The 24,696-nt window shown below is 35.0% G+C and overlaps 4 protein-coding genes and 1 long non-coding RNA gene across 8 annotated transcripts; 3 read left to right on the plus strand and 2 right to left on the minus strand.

Moving 5' to 3' along the window:
- Nucleotides 1-2: 2 nt before the first annotated feature.
- Sad (Cytochrome P450 family protein sad) lies at nt 3-8,469 on the minus strand. Of its 2 annotated transcripts, none has more exons than XM_083078174.1 (9): nt 6,785-8,469; nt 6,418-6,533; nt 5,123-6,186; nt 4,179-4,740; nt 3,866-4,056; nt 3,421-3,755; nt 1,208-1,432; nt 883-1,095; nt 3-804 (listed from the first exon to the last, which is right to left on the minus strand). In XM_083078174.1, coding segments are annotated over exons 3-9 (1,644 nt in total). In that variant the 5' UTR covers nt 5,124-6,186; nt 6,418-6,533; nt 6,785-8,469; the 3' UTR covers nt 3-687. The 2 variants fall into 2 exon arrangements, with proteins under 2 accessions (XP_082934300.1, XP_082934301.1); XM_083078175.1 differs by having other exon boundaries at nt 4-804; nt 5,657-6,186.
- Nucleotides 3,762-6,412, plus strand: LOC145959382 (uncharacterized). Its single transcript, XR_014435016.1, has 3 exons — nt 3,762-4,070; nt 4,155-5,141; nt 5,808-6,412. It is a non-coding gene; the product is annotated as an uncharacterized LOC145959382 (long non-coding RNA).
- On the plus strand, nt 7,636-12,970 carry LOC145959379 (transmembrane protein 120 homolog). 3 transcript variants are annotated; one of them, XR_014435014.1, is made up of 8 exons: nt 7,637-8,198; nt 8,713-8,831; nt 8,982-9,140; nt 9,215-9,307; nt 10,370-10,587; nt 10,675-11,259; nt 12,629-12,741; nt 12,820-12,970. XR_014435014.1 is itself a non-coding variant. In XM_083078188.1 (7 exons), exons 2-7 carry the CDS (start codon nt 8,118-8,120, stop codon nt 11,073-11,075), a joined length of 1,071 nt encoding a protein of 356 aa, XP_082934314.1. In that variant the 5' UTR covers nt 7,636-7,896; nt 7,987-8,117; the 3' UTR covers nt 11,076-11,579. The 3 variants fall into 3 exon arrangements, 1 of the variants encoding a protein (XP_082934314.1); XM_083078188.1 differs by lacking the exons at nt 12,629-12,741; nt 12,820-12,970 and having other exon boundaries at nt 7,636-7,896; nt 7,987-8,198; nt 10,675-11,579; XR_014435015.1 differs by lacking the exon at nt 12,820-12,970 and having other exon boundaries at nt 12,629-12,744.
- A 12-nt stretch (nt 12,971-12,982) lies between these two features.
- On the plus strand, nt 12,983-16,498 carry Tspo (Translocator protein). The gene is made up of 3 exons (XM_083078189.1): nt 12,983-13,176; nt 14,188-14,400; nt 15,210-16,498. Exons 1-3 carry the CDS (start codon nt 13,072-13,074, stop codon nt 15,402-15,404), a joined length of 513 nt encoding a protein of 170 aa, XP_082934315.1. The 5' UTR covers nt 12,983-13,071; the 3' UTR covers nt 15,405-16,498.
- A 256-nt stretch (nt 16,499-16,754) lies between these two features.
- Nucleotides 16,755-23,106, minus strand: Atg1 (serine/threonine-protein kinase unc-51-like protein Atg1). The gene is made up of 14 exons (XM_083078169.1): nt 22,504-23,106; nt 21,921-22,013; nt 21,654-21,704; nt 21,505-21,574; nt 21,124-21,300; nt 20,726-20,960; nt 20,071-20,391; nt 19,791-19,856; nt 19,265-19,549; nt 18,801-19,054; nt 18,147-18,530; nt 17,662-17,789; nt 17,353-17,488; nt 16,755-17,007 (listed from the first exon to the last, which is right to left on the minus strand). The coding sequence occupies exons 1-14, from the start codon at nt 22,591-22,593 to the stop codon at nt 16,934-16,936; spliced, it is 2,364 nt and encodes a 787-aa protein (XP_082934295.1). The 5' UTR covers nt 22,594-23,106; the 3' UTR covers nt 16,755-16,933.
- Between the last annotated feature and the right edge of the window lie 1,590 nt (nt 23,107-24,696).

The following is a 24,696-nucleotide window of genomic DNA, read 5'->3' on the forward strand; positions in this document are numbered from 1 at the left end:
ATTATTAAAAGAATTTTGTTATAAAAGTTTTAAAAATTGTAAAATAATCTCTCTGGAATCCTTTCTATATATATTATATTACACAATGATGTAACATGAATTATTTTGTGGAGATAACATGAAAAATTATATTTTTACAAATAATAAATAAATGTAATAAGTTGTAAATTGTTTACCCCATGATTGCTCCGCTATTATCCAATCCTTCTCCAGGCTTTTTTTTCTTCCTCCTTTACTCTTTCTTTACTATTCCTTTATTATATATTTATTATTTATATATTTTCGCAAAACATTTAATCTAATCGGAGTTCGAAAGTCTCTTATAATCGGCTTTTTTGTTTTCTCTATCCATACAAATAAAAATATGGATCTAATCTAAATAAAGATTAATTTTTTAATCTAAATACAGATTTTGCAAAACATTTTAAATGTTTTTTCTTTTATAAAGGATATTCCTTTGAAAGTTCCAATTTATGTAACAAATTTTTTATATTTGCTTTTTGTTTACCTTCATAGATTATGATGTGGCATACACGTATATGCGGAAATTTAATACTATTGATTTCTGTATCATATATTCTCTAGCATTTTGAATTGAATTTTTTTTATATTTTATGTATATTCATTATATTATATATCAATTATTTCTTTATCCTATCAATCTTTTCCTCTGTAGTTTCACCTTCACTATACTTTCCTTTTCGTCAGCTTTAGTTGAATAGGCTTTGATGGTATAGAAATCAGATGCAAAATCATCTTTATATCATCGCGATTCTCGCACTCGATCTTGAAGTTTTTGATGAGCTGCAAATAAAGAAAAAAAACAAGATATACAAGATTGCATTGGATTGATAAATTGGATTTGTTGCACGATCATCTCACCTGCGCCAACGTGAGAGACATCTGCGTTTCCGCGAGCTTGCGACCGATGCAGCTTCTCACGCCCATCGCGAACGGCAGAGTTGCATAAGAGTTCTTCACGCCCTGGTAAAAATTGTTCTTCGTCCTGACCCATCTTTCTGGCAGGAACTCGTTCGGCTCTGGAAAATCCTCTCCGTTACGGCCGCTCGAGTAAATTGACAGAATGATCAAGTCCTGGCGGAAAAAGGAAGCTGTATATTTCTTACAAACATTTTTATCTACGCATAATAAGCCTCATCGAGGCTTAAAACGACATAACGAAGACATTTACTATTCCGCAGATTACCTTCTTCGACACAAAATAGCCGCCGATTGTAGTGTCTTCCAGCAAGTATCTCGACAGGAAGGGCGCGATAGGGTGCAACCTTAGTGCCTCTCTCCACACGCCTTTCAACAGGGGATGCCGCAGGATCTCCTTCGGCGGCAGGTCCTTGATATCGGAAAATAATTGATCCTGCAGCTCGGGACGACTGCTGAGCAACAACAACACCCATTGCATGGTGACCGCCGTCTAAAACAACGGGTAAAAAAATGATATGTCTTGTTCTATATATGAATTTAATTTGCATTTCGAAAAGACATTCAGAAGATATCCTGAAAACATTCTTTATCTCAAAGAATGTCTTTTCGATGTGATTTTAATTATAATTAATTATAACCATCTACATTTCCTCAGCTAAAATGTTGGTATTCAATGTCAGGAGATTTCAAATAATTATGTTTTACTGTGAAAATAATTTAAACATCTTGACAAATATCATATTTCAAATACGGATTATCTTATAATTAATGATACGACAAAAAAAAAATTCAATTTCAAGTACATGAAAAATGCGGAATTAAAGGTTTTATTTCTAAAAAAATTGAAAAAATTAATGGACATACAGGGTGTCCCAGACTTAACGAATCAGCCGTTAATGGTAGATTCCTGAGATCATTTGGAAACGAAAATCTTAATATCAAAATGTTGAGGGATGTAGTTTCCGCGCTACAAAAGATTAAAGATTACCAATCGGCACGTTATGTTCTCCTGTGCTTAGGGACATAGTGCATCCAGGGGCCCGCGTACAGTGCGATAATATCGATATCGATAGAGGGATCAATATAAAATAAAAAATAGGATTCTGCAGTGAGCGCGATTATGTCTTCGATGCGACAGTACCCAGGTAGCACATATTCGTTTCAAAAACGTTTCACAAATGTTTCTTTGAAACGTTTTATAACCGACTCTTGAAAACGTTTCTGATTGGTTAAAATGTCCACTTGAAGAACGTTAAGAAATACGTTTCTTTTCTAATAAAAAAAACGTTTAAAAAATGTTTAAAATACGTTTAAAATACATTTTCTTCTTTTATTCGTTAAACGTTTGTTTTTTATGGAATTAATAAAATAATGCATTCATATACACTCTCTAAAACTGAATCAGTATATTATCACTGAAAACAGTAAACAGAGTTACTGATATACAGTTGATATGCAGTTATAAGTTATTATAGCACTGTAAATCAATAATATTTCAGTAAAAGAATTAGTAATATTGGACTGTTTTAATTAGTAATATTAATTTATCTACTTCGTATAAAATTAAAAATTTTATTTATATTTACATGCATATTAGAACATGAATGTTAAATAGATGATGATTTATTTTACATCTTTAATATACATATAATGGACAGATCATTTTCGTTTATTCGCCGGACATGTCCGACTTATAAAATCGATTTAATATCTGAAATTCCTCTATTGAGATTGTATCAGAAATTAAATCGAAGTGATACTTTTACTTTTATCTGTCGTCTTTTGCAAGCTTTATATAATCCTCATGACTAAAACTTAAGTATGAGAAAAATAACGCACCGTAGCGGTAAACAAACGAACTAGCGATTACTGATTTTGAGGTGAAATTTTACTTCCACTGAATATAATTAATGAGATATAAGATAAAGTAACAAAAAATAAGCGTTCCTACTAGAGATCAATGAAATACTGATTCTTAGTAATCTTATTCATATATTTGTAAATAGAAATTAATATAGTTTTCATAATAATTATATATATATATATATATATATATATGTATGTATATATGTATATGTATGTACATATGTATATGTACATATATAGTTTAAAATTAATTTGAAATTAATAAAAATTAGTTTTTATTTTGTCTATAAAAACGTGAAAAATACATTTCCTTAACTATGGTTTTAAAAGCGTTTCTATAGGAACGTTTCTTATTAATGCTTTACGGTTAAAAAATATTGGATACGTTTAAGAAACGTATATAAAACGACCGTGTGCTACCTGGGTAGTCGGTAGTTTGAACATTTTTATGAAGTCTTCCTCAACATTTTGGTATTAGAATTTTCGTCACCAAATGATCTCAGGAATCTGCTATTAACGGCTGATTCGTTAAGTCTGGGACACCCTGTATTTTGTCAAATTTAAATAAATTACGCCCAAACACTTTGTATATTAATGAATTGAGAAGCGTACCGTGTCACCAGCGGCTATGATAAAATCGACGATGATTCTCACGACGTCATCGTTACGGATACCTTCGTTCATCATCATCCATAGGAGCCCATCGCTACTTAGAGAGATCATATCCGGGACTAGACTGCGCACCTTGGCCATAATCGTGTCAGCGGTGTGAACAAACTTGGTCCACGCCGGCAACTTGAGTCTCATCGCCAATTTGGCCGGCATCATCGACAGAGTAGCGGAAAACACGAAGATCCGGTGCAGCATCAGTGCCAGATACTCCGTCTCGGGACCTACTTGCGGCTTCCAATCTCGCCATCGCGACCCTACCAGAGTCGCCAACATCACTGCAAGAAAAACACGCGACTTTTATGCCATCAATTAATGATATTAATCGTTAATCATTAATGATACAAATACTGGGTACGAATGATGAATCGTTCGTGTAAAGGCTCACCCTCGATAGACCACAGATAAAGTTGATGCTCCAGATTCGGTATTGTAGATCCGGTTAAACTGTAAGTCTTCCACTTCCTCGTTAGATTCTCGGCGGCTTCCTGGCAGGGCGCGCACATCAGTTCTGTCGAATTAGGCAGCAGCATCATCTTGTTGAGGATCCGGCGAAAGTGCAACCACTCATCTCCATCCCTGTTTCGAAAGGCGTAAGGAAACATTTTATAAAATTGAAACTTTTCCTTGGTGACAATCTAATCATCAACGTCTAATTCCACTGAACTTTTTAATAGCGTCAATAGAAGAACATTACACACATGAAGAGCAATCCTCGACGCTGCGTTCGGATCTCGTTGTAGAGTCTCCAGGCCTCCGGCAGAAAGTGCTGCGGCGTAGGACCCTCGAGTCGCACGAAGATCCTGCGAAATTCATCGGGCGAATTGACGAAGACGGCCCACAGTGGCCCGATTTGTTCCCTGAAGACCGGGCCCAGTTCCTGGTGCCTCTTGTCCACGTACTCGTGCAGCTTCTGCGGGCCACCAGCCATTATCAGAGACAACATCGTGCCGAGAAATGGGACTCTTCGAGGTTCAGGCGGTCTCTTCCTCGCGGAAGTGCTAAAGTCTCTCGCGAACGTTCGCGATAACGCAAAGTTTCGGTCGACGACGTTTCTCGAAGAACGAGTGGCATCTTTCTTCTCGTTCAAGATGAGGAATCGCTGATCGCATCCGCGTTCTTTGGAGACCAAGACGTTGAACTCACCGCAATAGTTCGCCAATCTCGAGATTATACGCGGGATTCTTCGCACCATCCATTGCATCTTCACCACCATACCAGGTGCATGAATTCGCGAGGACTGAGCGAACGATTGCGGCTTCACTGTCGAGAGAAATCAGATCGTATTATCGATTCAGCACCTTTTTCTTCGAGTCAACGAAATCGCCAGGACGACGCGAGAATAACGCGCATAAATTTTATTTCAAGAGGCAAAAGGAGAATATTATTTTAACACAACTCGATGCGTTATGCGTTCCTTCAGGCATCGAGAAAGTGCTGCATCGTCCGGAGATAAAAGACGCAATTAAGAAAACAGGATGATACGCACAGGCAAAGTGCGTATACACGCGTTCGGCGTAACAAATTGACAAGTTTTATCTCTCATCGACGCGTTTTTCATCGGCGAGCACGAGGCACTCGTCCCAGAATGCCTCGATGCTGCTCAGATACGATCTCCCCCTGATACTCAATGTATGCAACGTACTCTATGAAATATATCTCAGGTAATATATTATGGATCATCTCATTCTTATTAAACAGGTAGGCACATAAGCTCGCATTATCATTTCTCGTTTAACTGGTTTATAGGAAGGTACATTATATTTTTCAAGAAAAGCTGGAAAATCGATGAAACTGAAACGTCCTAATGAGCGAGTGTGGTTGGTCGTCGACCGAATCTCGAAAACACGATAAGACGCTATCCTTTGATCCAGTGTTTCTCAAACACGTGAATTTAATTTATACAATTTTTAATTCAGTAGTTTAACTTGGTAACTTTAATTTGTACTCCAGTCAAGCGGTTCAATTTGTAATCAACTTTTCGTCAAAATTTTAATAAAAAGGTCGCTTTATTTTTAATTAAATAAATCCTCACATTTTAACACTAAAAAAAGCTAAATGTAAAGACTACTAATTTATTTAATTAAATTTAATTATTGCCACATTGAAGCAATTGACAGTTCTTGCTTGACCTTTTTTAAACAGCTATTTAATAAAATAAATGCTTATACATACGCACCAACACAATTATGCTCTGATCAGCCCTGCTCATATATCACTATGTTCCTCTACAGACACTCTCTATTCGAATTAATAACAACACCTCTCTTTATCATAAAACGATGCTCATCGTCGCTCTTGAAAACTGACACTTGTTTATATTTTTTCAGATGTTATATGTTTCTTTGATGACTGTCCTTTGGTTGTATCCGGTGAGTCGAAGCTTGAATTCTCTTCACGCGTCTCCCTCGATCTAACAAACCGTCCTACGGAATCGGACTCGTCTGGCGAGCATCCCGATGCCCACTGCCGCTCGGCTTCCTGATTGTCGGCCGCGGTAAACCGGAAGTACAGGGCCGACAGGGCGGAAACGGGACAAAGCTGAAGCCAAGCCGATCGCGATGATCTCCTCTGAACTTCCTCGATACGAACAGAGTCATTTAGACTCGCAACAGGAGATCGTATGCCCCATTGTAAGTTCTCAGTTATATATAGAACAGCATCGTCGTTCATCCCTCTCATCTCGATCGGAGACACGCGATCGAATTTCTGGAAAATGTTGCGTTTTCAAAATTACATATTTAATAGATGAATAAATATGTAAAAAAAATTTATTTCAAACTGTCTTGAAAATTATCTAAAATCTATTTAATTTTTTTCATAAAACAATCCGTAAGATTAATTCGCAATTTCCTGATGATTAGATTAAAACACTAGATGTTCAAATTAATCTTGTATTTGTATTTGTTCAATTTTTTTATGAAAGAGAAATATATTTACCACAATTTTCCTTAATAAATAAAATTCTTGAATTGCTTGAATCTCCTTCTATCTTAGAAGATGAAAGAAATTCATGGACGTTTAAAGCTTCAGGATCCACTTATATTCGGATTCACCTTTGAAAAGAAAAAAAGAGAATTTTTTTGTTCAATAAGTTTCCTCAATAAATTTTGAACCAACTTGTAAGCATCTGTATAAGTAATGCAAAAGAACATTTGAATGGTAAAATAGTTGAAACGATCTGTCGAGAACAGAAAGAGAAAAACAGAGAAAGAGAGAGAAACACGTCAGTTCTATCTCGAGATATGCTAAGTTTATTCAAAATAAATCGACTATGTAAATTTCAGGAGTTTTATATTTTATGTACCTCTATTCAGTGTCTTTTTAACTAAGTAAAAAATTTTCAAGATCTTGAATGTGCTGTTCGCACATGTGCATTATATTTTATCACTGGACATCGGCAATGCAAGAAAGATACAAAAGTTCAGATCCTTAAATAATAAGATGTCACCCTCTTCCATTTCTCTTCGATTTACTTCATTTCTACAAAATAAAAAAAATGAAAATTTACATTTTTTCGAATTTTAATAATATAATATATTATTAAAATAATTTAATATTAATTTAATACTAATTTAATGTTTAATATTATTTAATTATTAAAAAATATTATTTTAATAATATATAATATATTATCAAAATAACGTAATTATTAAATCGTTATTAAATTATTATATGATTTTTTCTGATCAGTAGAAATTTAAATTAAAGGTTTTATCTTTTGATTCGTTTTTTTCTAGTGCATCGGAGGACCTTAAACATTATTTATTTTTTTCTGTAATTACACTTTTACACACTTTCAATATTTAATAATGTTTAGTGAAAATAAAAGATACCGAGCAAAGAATAAAAAAAGAAAAATATAGAAAATATAAGTGAAAATGGAATTACTATCAAATATCTCGTTCTCAACTTACTTATTTATATTACATCAATTCATTTTATATCAATAATAATTAATTGTATATAATTACTAAAATTAATTTTAATATTATTCATCCTCGTCAACTGTTTTTTTTTAATAATAATTTTTTTAGTAGAAGTTAAAGTCTTGTTCGCAAAGTGTCTCTCTCCTTCTCTCCCCCCCTTTCTCGCTCCCACAGGATATCAAGCATGAAACATCGATAGCCTGGACTATCGACCAGGGTTCGATCGATTAAACTTTAATAATCAAAATAATCTTCGCGTTCGCATCTCGCATCAAGCAGCATCTTCAATCTTCATTCTTCCTTGACCCTTGTCATTGACTCCACGTCGTTATCAGCGACAGCACTATCGCCAACTTTGTCCGGCGAATTCTAATCAGTTGTTGCCCCGCGTTCGCTCCTTCTCCCGCTTCCCGTCTCGACATTCCGCCCAATTCCGCCGTTCGAAGGTGAACGAGGATGACGTGTACGCCTGGAACCGCAGAATCTTACAGTTAGTCCTTCCTCCGCATCCTTTTCCCGCATTTTTCGACTGACTCTCTCTCTCTCTCCCCCTCCCCCTCTTTCCCCTTGGCGGGTGCAGGAAGTGGGGAAAGCGCGAGGAAGCATCGACGAGAGAAACCAGACGATCGCCTGTCAGTCTAACCTAACCTGACGTGACCCGACCTGACCTGGGCCTGCTCCCGACGTCGTCTCCGAGTTTCCGACAACGCGATGGACCTGGACGCCGAGACCTGCGAACCGGGGCTGACCAAGGAATGGGACGACCTGGCCCAGGACTACAAGGAACTCGAGGTGAGAGGATTCGTCCCGGGTTAGGTTCTCGTCGCTCGATGCTGAGGAAGGTTCCCGGTGTTTCCAGCGATCTCGCCTTGACGATTGACAAGTCATCGTCGATGCGCGTACTCGGCGTACAATTTTTTTTCGACATTCTTTTACCCTCCCCTGTATTATTTTCTCGCATTAATTGCTATTCCGATTCGCAAGAATAGCGCTGTAAAATTTTAATTTTAAAAACTGCGTCGTAAAAAGATTATTCTGACAGCAGCGGTTATGCTTCCAATTGTTTCAGTATAATTAAATAATAGAGAAGTAACAAAATGTGTGAGATAAATATGTACGAAAAATACAAAGTGTGTAAGATAAAATATGTGTGACAATCTAAAAATGTATGAATAAATATAATTTAAAAAATAATGTATATAATATAATTAAAAAAATAAGAGAATAAGCATGCAAATGATTATTTGATAGTCGTGTATCATAAATCTATAATTGTATCCTTAAAAGGCTTTTATATCTGTTACAGGCACTAAATAGAGAATATCTTGCGAAATTAGAAGAGATTGGTGAGCTGCAAGCAAAATGCGTAAAAGGAATCTCACATCAGAAATACCGGATGGCCATAATATCCAAGATGTTGAAACAGTAAATTTATACAAATACTACAGAATATAAGAGGAAAATTAATATTTTTATTTGAAATATATTGATGAAGATATAAATATCTATGATATTCGATTGTTGAAATTAATGAAACGCTACATGCAATAATCTTCTTCCTTTATCTATTTTCAGATTGAACACAAGAGAAAGGCGAGAAGAGTTAAAAAAATCTATGGCGAGGCGAGAACAACAGCTGTATGAGATAGAACAAACATTACCTAAGCCAAACGGCACATATCTCCAAATTATTCTAGGCAGTGTTAATGTCTCCATATTAAATAAAAGTGACAAGTATGTATGCTATTAAAATCAAGCCTGTTGTATGTTGCATTCAGAGTGATTTCATAATACTTGTTTGTTTTCAGATTCAAATACAAAGATGAATATGAAAAATTTAAACTAGTTTTGTCAGTAATTGGATTTGTACTATCTGTAATAAATCTGTTTACTAATATAAGGTATGTATAAAATATCTGTTAATATACAATCCATATTTGTATGATCAATATTTCACATTATTTTCTACCTAGAAAATATATAAATATGTTATAATTTAAGCAATATACAGGGTGGGTCATTTTAATCTATGCACCCAAATTTCTTTGTACCTAAGACAGATACGGAAAAATGATTCAGACAAAAGTTTTATGGTTTCGAGGGGGCCATAAGATGGTATCATTGGTTTGACCTTGAAGAGTTATTTGAAGGTCACCTGAAGGTCACCTTTAATTTCTTAAATGGAACCTACTATTTGTCATTGCACATTCTTGTAGCTTATCTCGAGAGCTTTCCAAAACACTATAATTAAGTACTTTTTTGTTAAGTACTTTTTGAGTTATGAGGCTTGAAATAATTTCTTAATTTTACATAAACCGTAAAATATCTTGTAAAATATTCATTTTTCGATTATCTTACCTTAATACTTTTATGTACAAAATAATGAGAGGAATCAATTGGTGTAAAGAAAACACATAGTTGTTTTTAACAAAAAATATGTAATTTGCAATTAACAATTCCATATTTTTTCTTAAAAACAACTATGTGTTTTCTTTACACCAATTGATTCCTCTCATTATTTTGTACATAAAAGTATTAAGGTAAGATAATCGAAAAATGAATATTTTACAAGATATTTTACGGTTTATGTAAAATTAAGAAATTATTTCAAGCCTCATAACTCAAAAAGTACTTAACAAAAAAGTACTTAATTATAGTGTTTTGGAAAGCTCTCGAGATAAGCTACAAGAATGTGCAATGACAAATAGTAGGTTCCATTTAAGAAATTAAAGGTGACCTTCAGGTGACCTTCAAATAACTCTTCAAGGTCAAACCAATGATACCATCTTATGGCCCCCTCGAAACCATAAAACTTTTGTCTGAATCATTTTTCCGTATCTGTCTTAGGTACAAAGAAATTTGGGTGCATAAATTAAAATGGCCCACCCTGTATAATTTTTCATCTTTACATATAAAATTTATTCATAGATAATACTTTGATTATAATTTTCACTATGTTTTAGGACTTTAGAACTTAGTTTTATGTTTCTCCTTGTTTGGTACTATTGCACATTGACAATAAGAGAAAGTATACTTAAAGTAAACGGATCGAGGATCAAAGGATGGTGGAGATTTCATCACTTTCTCTCAACTGTAGTATCCGCTGTTCTACTAGTGTGGCCAAACACAGGACCATGGTACATCTTTCGTAGCCAATTCATGTGGTTCAATGTATACATTAGTAAGTGTTGTACCATTTTTAGCAAGACAATCGTTCAACTGCTTATAACGATTAAATTTTCATTTAATAACTGATATCATTTTTCAGGTATAGTTCAGTACTTGCAGTTCCGGTACCAACGTGGCGTTTTGTATCGCTTGAAGGCGCTAGGTGAGAGAGACAATATGGACATTACCATCGAAGGATTTCACTCGTGGATGTGGCGTGGTCTTTCCTTTTTGCTGCCGTTCCTCTTCATCGGTTATTTATTTCAGCTTTACAACGCATACATATTATACCAATTGGCATATCATCCAGAGGCGACATGGCATGTATCAGTGCTTAGTGCCATGTTTCTTGTACTATTCCTAGGCAATACCACTACCACTATCATGGTGATTCCCCAGAAGCTCGTCAAAGAACGCGTCAAGGACCATCTGTTCGCGTCCAAGTCTGATTGTAGGAAGGAAAGAACTGTACACGATAACAAAAGCGAAAAGAGTGAGTGAGAAGAAGAAGACTTGAGCATTTCTGGCTGGCAAAGAATTCGACTAACACAAATAACGCGAAAAATCAAGAAAAATTACGAATAACAGGAACAAGAGTTTGCATTATAAAGTGGTGTTGGTGCTGACGTTAAAACGTTAATGAACACTTGAGTACTGAGTGCTTTGCTCATTGCGTCATGTAAAGGTAAACTATAATTACACACACATATACACACAAATATATAACGACGTAACGAAAGGAATCGCGATCTCGTGTACTCTTTTTACTGACTTTGTTTTTGAATAAAATCCGTTGTAGAGTATTTTCGTGAATGTTTTTTGCACTCCGATTAAATCCCGGAGCATACGAATTGGTCCAATTTCAATAACAGACATTTCTACGCACATTTGTCGAATCTATTTTTTCCCAGGAAAAAAATCATCGCACAGGATTATTATCTCTCTAATGCTATTTACCGAAATTTCTGTAAATAGGTCTCGAATAAAGAAATTTGTTAAAACCTGTTTCGAGTGAATTATGTATTATATAGCTTTATATTTCTTTATCTTTTATCCTTTTTCCTGTTTCGAAAAAAATGCCTTATTTTAAGTCTCTAATTATCATTAAAAATCATTCTCGATAATCGGAGAAAAATTGACTCCAGACTGAATCGTTACAATTTGATTCGCTTGTTCCGAGATACTCTGCATACGGTTCTTGAATACACGCATTTATTATCGGTCGAATTGACATTTATTCAATATTGTTCGATTGCGAACGTGGTAGAAAGCCACGTTGATAAGACATCGAAAAATCTACATGCATGTATATATGTACACAATTTATACGTATATGGCTAGTATTAAAAGTTGGGTCTATATTTTATGAAACAAACTATACATGTGCACATATAAATTACGCAGCTATTTGACATGTATACATACATACATACATATATGTATACTTGTATATATATCGAATATATATTCGATATCGCGTTTATTTCTTACAAATTATAATGCGAAGAGAGTACATCGGAGGTGTATCATATAATTATTACTCTTTATTTCGACATGTGTATATTTATTGAAATGTATTTATTCATGTGTAAATAAAAAGCGTGATCGCTTAATCCTGCAAATAAGAAGTGTCAGTTGAAAGATGTTACGCACCGAGTCGCTAATTCTTCTTCTCTCTGAAGCACTCATCTTTTTTTTCGCACTTCTCTCCCATCCGCATTGCATGTAAGCGCAAAAGCGTACCTCGTTGACCCTTACGAATGTGTATGATTTATTTTATGCGCAATTTGTATAACACAATGGTAGAAAAACTTTAATATATACATATATATGTATAATATACTTCTTATTCTCTATTTTTTTCTCTTTTATATGTTTAATCATCATCTAGTCTCGCGCAAGGATTGTAATAAGCGTTGCTTTGTACTGCCTTCTTTGAATTTAAAAAACATAATAATAAATTTATAATTATTTATCATTTATTTATACATGTGTTAATAATTATTTATTATGATTGTTTTAGATGCTTTCAAATTATTGATATTTTATTGTAGTTGATATACATTTTTCAACGAGTTCAATAGAGACCGAGGGACTCTCATACATTAATGGATTGAATCCACTGAATGAAACACATCTATCCTTCATACTTTCTTTCTCAAATGATGTACGTAATCCTGACTTTAGTCGAAAAAAATTGATGATGCAAAGATGCAGTTTTATGCGGCTTCTTCTTTTTTACTAGATAATAAAAAAGAGATCAAAGATTGTCGATAAACAAATACATCATCTTCTGGATCGCAACAAGTTGAAGACTCGAGTTGATCAGGACCAGCTAACGCATGACAATAGCTACGTTACTGCCGTGAAAAAGCAATAGTCACAGCGATTTACGTCGTTAGGTAAGCTTTACGTTCAGTCTATCGACGTTCTCCGCGAACGTACGATCGCGAGAACTCTGTACATTCCATTTCATCGTAGCTCAAGGACCAGAAAGATGCCGGTGCGGATTAATTGGCCTCTATTGACAGCGACAGTCTGCCCCAACATCGGCGGCTTGGTCAGCGGATTTATCACCCAGCAGAACATGAGCTGGTACGAGGTGAGGATCTGAGGATCTGAGGATCACGTGTGACTGTGTCAAGCTGCTGCGACAAACCGGCGCCGGGGATATCAGCGATTACGTCATCGCACATAATAAGAATCAAAAGAGCTCTAATTGATCGATTAAAATACTCGATACGCGCTCCTTGCCGATTTATAATTCTAAACTCGTGCAAGTGTTTATAGACGAAGGTCACTCGACAAACATAAATCGATATGCATGAGCGATTCGCGAGAATTGTTGCTATTTAGATCGTTCAATCCAGCTTGCTTTAGTATGTCTGTACCAAGGTCTGTCTATAAAACATATACATTTTCATAGCGACAATTATTATTGCAATAAAAATATCGTTGTCTATATAATTATTTATAATTATATTTTGTAATCTGATGCTTATATAATTATACTCATATGTAATAATTACGTATTATTTATATATGTATATATAAATGTGATCGTACAGCTATATGTGTGTGCGCGTATTCTTTATATATAACTAGAAATATATATTTTTCGTACATAATTATGTATTACATCCGTGTAATATATCGCGATTGTAATAGCTTTGAGGGTTGCGTGTTATTTATAATTATATAATTACAATTATTTATAATGCGATTGTACCTAAACGTAAATTCCATAAAACAAACAAACGTAAGAATCTAACGTATTTATAGTTAATTATTATGTAACAAGCAATTACAGCTTCAAGAGTCTCTAATTGCTTGTTAGTGTATTTATAGCAGAAATTTATAGCAGATTCTTTCGCGAACGCCTTTGTTATTTCTCTCGAATACATTTATATCACAAGGAGTGTCAAGTATAAAGCGCTGATACGTTATCTTTCAGGATACTTTGCTGACACAAAATCAGTATAGAATCTAAGAGAACGTAAATTAAAACCTTTACAATAAATTACACGGTTTTTTAATCACTAATATATAATATAATATCGCTTTATATTAGACATTCGTCGCGCTTTAATAATCCGTTGCTCTTGTTCTTTAGACGCTGAATAGATCGAAAATTATTCCGCCCAACTGGCTATTCGCACCTGTATGGACCACCCTTTACTGTACAATGGGCTACTCGTCGTACCTGGTGTGGCGGGATGCGGGTGGCTTCCAGGAGGCGGCCGTACCTCTCAGCGTGTACGGTATTAATCTTGCTCTCAACTGGTCGTGGTCGCCTCTCTTCTTCGGGACTCACAACATTAAATGGGTATTACATTCGATACGCACGCACACACACATACGCGTTTATTTAATTTTAAAAAATCTGACAATACGAGACCATTCGAGTGTATTGTTGCAGTTATTGTTACATTTACTGGAAAAAATATATTAGAAATAGATGTAAAGTAACATTACTTGAGAATAATCTTAATTATTTACAAATAAATGCCATTTAAATTAGAAAGACGTTTAAATAATATAATTTATAAAACGAAAAAACTTGTATTTTTCTATAATAATGAAAGAATCAATGAAACAATCTTTTCTTTATAAGTTTAAACCTGACATGTAGAAATAGAATGGAAATTATATAAATTATTTGATAGAATATATAATTTCCATAATTTAACATAAAGATAACATTCATATTTTTTAAATAAAATGATATAAAAAAAGAAGCTCTCTCTCTCTCTCTCTCGCTCTCTCTTTAATTATCGCTCGAACAGTCTCCTAACTCGAACATAATCTTATCTACCTCTTTAAACCGAAACGGGTTTGGATCACTTTGAGAGAGATTTTTCCAATTCAATTTTTACTTCATGTTCAACTAAAGAGATGTTTTCTCTTTATTTTATCAACTTATTTATTAATAGCACGTTTCAAATACAACTATATCTCAATATTCCTTTAAGGAAATCCTAGAGAAAGAATCTACTGTGCACTTATATAGATTTTGATAATTAACTATCGCATTTTGAACTTTAGGGAAAATTAAGCACTCGCAGAATGATCCATAAAACCGCTTCGGACAATCATCATAAATTTTGTTAAAACTACTTTCATACTTGTGCGCAGGCTCTCTATGAAATTGTAGCGTTGTCGGTCAGTACGGCGACACTTGGGATCGTATTCTACAACGTCAATCCTGTCGCCGGCTCTCTCATCATTCCCTACTTTGTGTGGACTTGTCTCGCCACAATGTTCAACTATGTCATCTACCGGGATAATAAACAGCTCTCGGCTGAGAAGACTGAAGAGAAGAAAAAATAAGAACATTAATATAACAAAGAGAAGAGAAAGAAAGTGATAAATCTTTGCTTAGAAAAAAGCTAGCTTTTTATGTCAGGAAAATGTATCTCACGAGATCGATTTTATTGATGGGCTCAACGGATAACTTCAGTAATTTTGAATTAACAATCTGAATACATAACGAATAAAAATCGAATATTTACATAAATCCAGGATGTTCTATTTTAATTTTTACACCTAACTCAAAAACATAGCGTTTCGGCAAAAAATGTTTCATAAAAGTTATAGAGTTGTAAGAGGGCCATTACACGAGTCACTTAGATTTTCGATCCTACTTAGACTCAACAAGGCCTGATTTGATTGTTTTAAATGAAATCCTTATTTTTTATTACGGATTTGTGACACAAAAAAAATAAATTTTTTTCTGGTTATTTTTCGCTAAACCTTCTCCCACAGACTTATATTGGATCTAAAGTGGGTTCTGAAATCGAAATTCTACAATTTTTATTTGAAACATTGTTTACCAAAACGCTGTGTTTTTAAGTTATTACGGTGTGAAAATTAAAGTGGAATATTATATATATATATGAAGAAAGTAAAGAGAAAAATATTTCTCCTCTGCAAAATATTTCTATTAAAATTACATCGTTTCTTTTTTTTTAGATAACTTTATCATTGAGGGAACTTTCTTATAATGAACTATAAGAATCAAATCTAGGAACGTCTTAACGGCTGCCACTAGAAAAAACATCTTTGAGATTTGCGAGTATTGCAAGAATTGTTTTCATCGTTTTTCTTTGTGTAATTTGCACCAGTTTCTTTTTTTTATAATCATTTAAAGATGACATGTATAAATTGCTATCTAAAATCAAAGCAAATAATGTGCAGCGACAATCAAAAAAGCCTGTCGTTCTTTCTTGGACCTAGCTTCGAAGAAACGAAAGAGAGATAATCGAATATGCCCATCATTCGCTACTTTACTTTTGTACAATTGTCATTATTGTTTGTTGACTACCACAATCGTCGACGAGACGTGCCTTTGCATTGAACGCACAACGCCGTTAGTATACACATGTTTATTGATCGATATACGAAATAAAGATTAGTTAATCGATCGACGTGTACGTACATTATATAGTGTACAATTATCATATCTTAATTGTACTAAGAGTTTTAATAAATCATACAAATCAAGAAATCTTAAGGGAGCGGGGGCGGATGACGAATAGGGGATATGGTGACTCAGGAGACTTTCATTTTCTTCATTGTCTACCCTATTCCGCACATGGAACTAGGTGGAGCTTTCTTATTTTTTTGGGGTTAATTAGCCTCGGGAAAATAAAATCAGCCGCTAAAGAATTTAGTCCCGTCTCCGTTTCGAACTGTAGAGTTTATAGTTCTCGGCTTCAATCTCGCCTTTTATACAGAATAGGGCAGAATATATTACATAAGAGAGATATCGAGTACGATGGTACGGGCGGCTGCTGCACGGGCGGGACCTCTTCCGGGCGGCTGTTGCCGCCATGTTCGGCTGTCGTGTTTCACAAGCGCTACGTAAGCTCGGTCGCGTAGATGTATCCTTGCTGCTGTAGTACGTACAACCGCTTCTCCACGGCCTCTTTGTCTGAAAGATTATCAGTAAACCGTGATCAAGACAATCATAGAATCTACAATTTAATCTTCATTTTTTTTCTTTCTTCAAATGAGATGAGAAAGGAAAAATTTAACAAGAATATTTATATATGATTTTTTTATATAATGTGTAAATAAATTTTAAATAAATACTAATGTTTATGAGTTACATATTGACAAGTAAATATGAAACTAATGCAAAAGAAAGGAATTTATCATATTTGAGTAAAATTTTAAATAGTTTTAAAATTGAAGTCGTAAAAATTAAGGAAACAATTTTACATTAATATCTTCATTGAAAAAAATAGGAAAAAATACATTTATATACAATACATACATTTGATGAGCAGAGCTCGGTCTTGACTGTGACTGACATGCTGTGCTAACGAGTGCAATAATATCTGTGCCGTATGGTAGCGCTGGAAACATTCGCCGCCTTTGCCGAATAGCTCGTCCAATGCTGCCGATTGACACTGCAAAAGTAATCTCATTAAATACTCTATATACCAGATGACAACATTAAATACAATTTTTTAATTGTTTCTCGACTGTTAAAGATATATGTTTAGAAGACTTTGAAGAAAGAGAAGAAATATCAGGAGACAATGATGAGAAATTTAATTAAAAAGGAATGAAGTTTTGTTACCATGTGAATCGCATGATTGTATAATATCTTGTCTGCTGTGGCTCCTGTTTGACGAAGAAGTCCCGCGCTGTTGAGTTGCTTACATTCTGACAAACACGACTTGAATTTTTCGTTCATGGTGCTGACAACTATAATAGAGAGAGAATATAAATAAAATTTAAGGGAGAGAATATTTTAGAGAGAATATCAATACAAATAAATTTAAATTTATATACATGTATATTAAAACTTGCAATTTTTTTTCCTTTTACAATATATCTGTATTGCAAATATAAATTCGTAAATATACTTTGTGAATTAAATTAAAAGAAAAATAGAAATACTTAACAAAGCTTTATTTTATACTTTGCACGCAAATTTTACTTCAAAATGAAATTGTAAAGTTCTTAAACAGAGAGAAAAATCTTATATAGAATTAAATATATTAAAAGTGAGATTATTTAAAAAAAAAAAACAGAATTTTTAAATTTCCAGAATCTATTCACCTTCCTTGACAGTGGTTGTCGGTTGTAACCTTCCAGCCTTGAGCTCCTGAGTAGCCAGATTCAGACCCGAACTAAGCCATTGAAGAGCCCGAACTAGCAGAATCACTTGCTCGGCGCGTTTCCTGGTGGCTGCATTGCCGATTTGCTCGATACCACTGAGTGGCGTTGGCTGCTCGATGTTACCAAGCGGTCCAGCTCTGGATCGGGCGACTTCGCACACGCACTCGCACAACGCGACGACGAAGTTCAGTTTCGCCAAGATTTCGTTATGCTCGCGTTCCATCAGCGTTTCTTCCGGCAATTCCGGCGCGATGAACGTCAATGGACGATCATCGATCGTCGTTGGTGGTATGTCCGGAAAGAGACTTTGGAAACTACCGGCTTCTACAAACGAGAAAGAAGGAATAATGAAATTTATAAGATTGAGATAGGAGTTATTAATAAATCAAGGCAATTGATAGTTTTTTTTATCTCGTATAACTTATATAACTTACTTACATAATCCTATCTATTGAAAAATTGTCAGTGATAAAACGTCAGTCGGAGTAATGTCGAGATTAATTATTAATTGATGACTATTATTGAAGGATGATAGCTCCAGCTGATGTGAATAACAATTCAAACGTAAGATCTTGGTTAAAGATCTAATGTTACCGGATATTTCCGGAAGAGTGACAGCTCTAGTGCCGAAGGGTATAACAGGCGAGTGCCTGAGGGTGTTGTTGTTATCCTGAAAAGCTCGCGAGGTAGGCGAACCGAGAACTGCCAGCGGACCCGTGAGTAGTGGCGAAGACGCGCTGTTGTTGCCCGTGGAACGTCGCAAAGGCGAGGTCCCACTCGGCGTGTGCGAATGCCTTGCTACAGGACTCACTTGCCAAGTGTTGGGTGGCGGCGGAGTCTCACTCAACCTAACAGTTGAGAAATTACAAATTAGCTTTATTCGAGGAATATCAACGATTCAAAGGGACTAGGAAGATATAATCCTGTTGATAAAAGAATAAAAATTATTTTCTTTCCTCTTCTTTTCTCTCAAAAGAGAAATTATATTTTTGTGAAATACAATGACTCAAAATTTCATGACTTATTTATATTAATCATCTAGAAAGAAATGTCTGTACCTTCTGCCGGGTGGGGTACCGATGACAAACTGCACGCTAGGTGGGCTGAGGGAACCGATGTCTGGCGGATGATTCCTGTGGGAGTCCACGCTACGTTTCATGCTGATGGGCTGGGAGCGAGGAACAACGCTGCTGCCACCGGAACGAGCGGCATTCGTTGAGGGAGACTGCGGCGGCTGCTGAGCCGCTGTATTTCGTTGACACGGAACGGGAATCGGCTCAGAGATTGGTAGATAGCAGGGTCGAGGTGGACTGATAGCTTCCCTGCTCGTTTGTCTAGCATATCTGGTGGATATAAAAATCATAGAAATATAGTAATAATAAGAAAATTGAGAGTTGTAATTAATTTGATATCTATTATATAAGCCTGCAACTTCTTATACAATCAAAATGAAAAATATATAATTAAATATTAATAGAATTAATCTTGCATAAAATTTTGCATAAAATAAATGCAGTTATACATACTTTTATATAAACTCTGGTATATTAAAAAAAAAAAAAACAATAAAATAATATCACTTACTCGCCCAATTTCGATAAGCAAGGTCGGGGTGGGCTGATGGCTTCCCTACTCACTTGTTTGGTATACCTGGAAAATAATAAGAAGAATATAACAGGCATTTTAACAAAATACTTTATGCATCAAAAAACGTCAAAATATATGCAATTTGGAAATCGGACACTCAATTCTACAGATTATGTGGAAAAAAATTTCTTTTGATTATTAATTATTAAAACTTATACATAAAATCAACTCTGTTTTATACCTGGCTCTTTTAGTCAATTATCTAATTTGAACTTACTTTACTGGTGGATTATTATCGGTATCACTGCTAATATCGCTCGGTACAAGAACAAAATCGTCTTCAGGACTAGAACATGGAGTCTCCGTCGCCTCGGGTTCTGATTTATTGACAATCGGCGTCCCTTCCTCGATCGGAATCACCATTGCACCCGGAGACGCAGGTAGTTCGGCGGGCACTGGACTCGGGCTAGGACTCTCTCGAGCACCCGTCAGGAACGCATGACCAAAAAATTGATCGAAATCCATGCGATCGTTCGCCTCACGTCTCAACAAGCCCATCAAAAGATTCGTCAGCTCGGGCGATGTTCCAGGCGGTATGCTAAAAGAGGAACATCATAATATGTATTCTTCTTATGATATTTTGTATGTTATAATTTTCTTTTACTACAATAAAAAAGCTTATTAGAAACTTGCATAGATTTAAAAAATCTACTCGTTTTTAATAAAAAATTAAATAAGAAGAAAAAGTCAAACATATATGAATATATTAATGATAGTGAAATGAAAAAACCTATGTAAAAATATTTAAAACATTGTTTCATACAAGATTTCAATCTATAATTCAAATTTCTTTCAATCTCTGTATTAGAAATTAAATATAGTTATCAACAGTATGAAAAAAATGAAATACTCTTATTAAATATCGCTTGTACCTAGGGACAAGATTGACAGTGTTTTCATAGATTGACTTGAGCGCATGAGGGTTGTTTGCAGGGTGCGGTGCTTTCCCAGTGAGACATTGATATAATATGGTTCCAATGGACCACAGATCCGCCTTAGCGTCATACTGGAGAGACATGATGACTTCAGGCGCCATGTACATTGGTGATCCGCACAAAGTTGCAGCCATTACTCCTTCCTGCAAGAACCTAGCGAAACCGAAATCCGCTGAAAAAGAAACAATTATTGGCATTAATCGACATATATTTAATCTAAAAGAATTCACAAATCTAATAAAGGAAATAAATAAAATAAATGAACATTCAATATACAATAAATGAAGTAAATTCAAATATGATAAAATTAAGGATTAGAATAAAAACATTCTTACCTATCTTCAGTGTTATTTCCTGTGGTTGTGGACAAGCTTTGCCACAGTTATGATTCAATAGAATATTTTGTGGCTTGAGATCCCTATGAACTATTCCTTTCGTATGTAATACCTTCACTGCACGAGCCAATTGCTTGAGAAATAATCTAATGGTGTCCTCGGAGAGAGTACCTTTCGCTATTAGGGAAAGATACAAATTATTATTATGTATATAATTATTATTATTATTATATGTAGGTATATATATGAAAAAATAATTCATATCGTGACAAACTGGCATTAAAATTTCATTAATTTTATTATTGAAAAAATGCATAGTGTTAATTTCCTGATTAAGATATTTTCTCCTGGAATTCTTTTACATTACTTTAGTAAGCTCACCGTTTAAGTAATCCCCCAAATCCCCACCATTACAATACTCCATAACCAGGAAGACATTATGATTAGACTCCTGCATTGAGAAGATTAATTTTAATACTTTTATATCATAAATAATAATAAATATCTCTTTATAAATTTCATATCTTTACCTTACAATCGTACAACGCAACAACATTCTCGTGGTGTAGTTTAGTTAACGCCTGTAAGATAAAGCATTATTTAGCATTATATATGTCTCTTATTTTTTTATATTCTAATTTTTTATTCTAATTTTATTTTTAAAACAGATACAGATACAAGAATATTGTGAGATATTTACAATAAATAATTTGAAAATTTATTAACATATATATATTTCCTTCTGTCTATAAAGTTTTTTAAAATCTGCTAATATAAGTATAAAGAACATGACATACTTTTAAGATCTTAATCTCCTTCTTCAATAAGTCCTGTGACTTGGCTAAGGTTTTCTTTGTGATACTCTTGATAGCCACCACCAAATTTGGTTTCTGAAAAATATGAAGCAATTAGATTAAATTATTGTCATCAGAAACATGTATTAAATATTAAATTAGATTAAATACAAGGTCAGAATATAAAGGAATTTGATAAATTATAATTTAATTTCATATTATTGTTAAATATCATAAAAAAATAAGACAATAAAAATTCACAAAGAATTGTCAAAAGTAACACAAGTGACTCAGATCTTATATATGAACAACAAAGTTCTTCAAGTAGTTTTAGAAGTGATTTTAGAAGTAGAAAATTGTAACAGATATTCTTAAAACAAAATTTTACACAGAAACTTCATCTATCATGCGTTTTGAAACAATGTATCTGTCCAAAGTTTTACAGAAAAGAATCGGAGACTAACAAATGTCATGTTTGAACAATGGACAAAGGTTCCACATCTAATGTTAAACAAAAACAACTCCGGATTATCATGAGATTGTTAATTGACTAAAGCTGGCAAAAGTGACAGTCGGGGACACCAACTTTGCGATGTCGGCCCCGGAAAACCACGGCGAAGGCGCCGGTGCCGATCAGATCCTTGGGATTGTACTCGTAGTCGCCGATGATCTCCATCTCTTGCGATCTCTACCGACGTGCTGGGGTCGACGGTTTATCAACAACGCGGGGATGCATCGCCCACGATCGGAGATCGATACACAGCGTTGCCTGCCTCGTCGTCCTGGTGCAAAACGACTCGACGTCGTCGGGATTCGATCGACGCACAGCCTCGGGATCTACGCCTCGTCCATGTCCTCGTCGACGTCCTCGATTGTGGCGTCGAATCGCTCGCTGCTGATTCCAGGAGCAGAGCTACTGGCTACCGCGAAGGCGGGGAGGAGGAGGAGCAAATTCGACGGAGAAGAAAGAGGGGGAGGAGGAGGGGCGCGACACGACACGTCCGAGAAAACACAAAACACGACGGAGAAGACGCACTACGCACCCCCGCTACCCGTCACACGCTCCTCGGCATCGACGTAGTCGTCAATGATCGTCAATGGCCGTAAGGAGGCAACGAAATGTCAGACAACGTCGCGACCATCGCGTGTGACGTCGTTAGTCGGAACAGAGAGAATGAAACGAGAGATCTCATGGCTCATGATCCGCCTTCAGATGATTCCTGAAGGCGATGCGTCCTCTATAAACATAAAAACGTGAACATAAACTACGAAGCCAAAATCAGAGAGAAGCCTTAGGGCTCGTTCCCACTGAGCGCGTCACGCGTCGCGTCACCAGCGTGAGCCAATCAAAACATCCCATTGTAATAACATGTTTTCCGTGTTATTACAATGGGATGTTTTGATTGGCTCACGCTGGTTGACGCGACGCGTGACGCGCTCAGTGGGAACGAGCCCTTAGGCCGGCGTCCCATGGAGCGGAAATATTCAGCGGAACGGAAAGTGCGGAGCCAGGGCGACCAATCACAGCCATTCCGTTTTTTTTGCGGTGCTTTTTCTATGGCTGTGATTGGCCGCATTGGCTCCGCGCATTCCGTTCCGCTGAATATTTCCGCTCCATGGGACTTCAGCCTTAAGGTGGAAGCACATAAAATTGCAGGAACGCATAACCATAAGCATAAGAAAATTGATCGATTCATTTTCTTATGCATATATTTGTGGACCAATCAATTTTCTTATGCTTATGGTTATGCACCTATGCAATTTTATGTGCTTCCATTTTTAGGGTGCGTCCCGATGGAGAAAGAAATAGCGGAACGGAATAGTAACGGAAAAGTAACTATATGATGGCTAACCAATCAGAATGATTCCGTTCCGCCTTTACGTGACCGGGTTCCCCATGGCAAACATTTTACGGAACGGAATGAAAACGGAAATTATGTACTACATAATATCATCATGTATTACATAGATATATCATGTCTGTGATAACCTATAATCTGGTGAAGCAATTTACTGAAATCATGTGTAATAAAATAATTAACATTATGTTATCAATAATTAACATTATATTATATAATTAACATTAATATTATCATTAATGATTTTTTAATTAATTTTATTATTAACGCGACATGGTAAATATTCATTATATTATATTAATACATGATGACATTATGTAGTACATAATTTTCGTTTTCATTCCGTTCCGTAAAATGTTTGCCATGGAGAACCCGATCACGTAAAGGCGGAACGGAATCATTCTGATTGGTTAGCCATCATGGGTGCTTTCCATCTATATACGTTTGTGTTAGCTTGTGTCAACTTATGTTAACTGGAGTTAGTAACCTTAAATACAATAAATGGAAAGCATTTTATGCGCAAAAGTTGATGCGCACAATTATGTACATCGAGCATAAGAGAGTATAAGAGAAAAAATTAATTTCACGTACATATAAAATATTTTGTACATAAAAATTATAATTTTGTAATATAAATATATAAAGGTATGTAAATTTATAATCATATTTATATATTCTACATGTATATATATATATATATATATATATATATATATATATATATATACACATGTAGAATATATAAATATGATTATAAATTACATATAATTATATATATATGTAATTAAAATATTTATTTTTGTAAAATGAAAATCTCTATTTGAATACCCTGGTGAAAATTAAACGCTTCTCGAAGTGTCAAAGAAGCGTAAACGAACAGAATAAACACTTCTTAGAAGCTTCATTGACTTCCCATTAAC

Source organism: Camponotus vicinus, unplaced genomic scaffold (genome assembly GCF_025532165.1).
Source record: "Camponotus vicinus isolate PSW18456_S1 unplaced genomic scaffold, iyCamVici1.0 SCAF_1, whole genome shotgun sequence".
In the NCBI taxonomy this organism is placed as follows: domain Eukaryota; kingdom Metazoa; phylum Arthropoda; class Insecta; order Hymenoptera; family Formicidae; genus Camponotus; species Camponotus vicinus.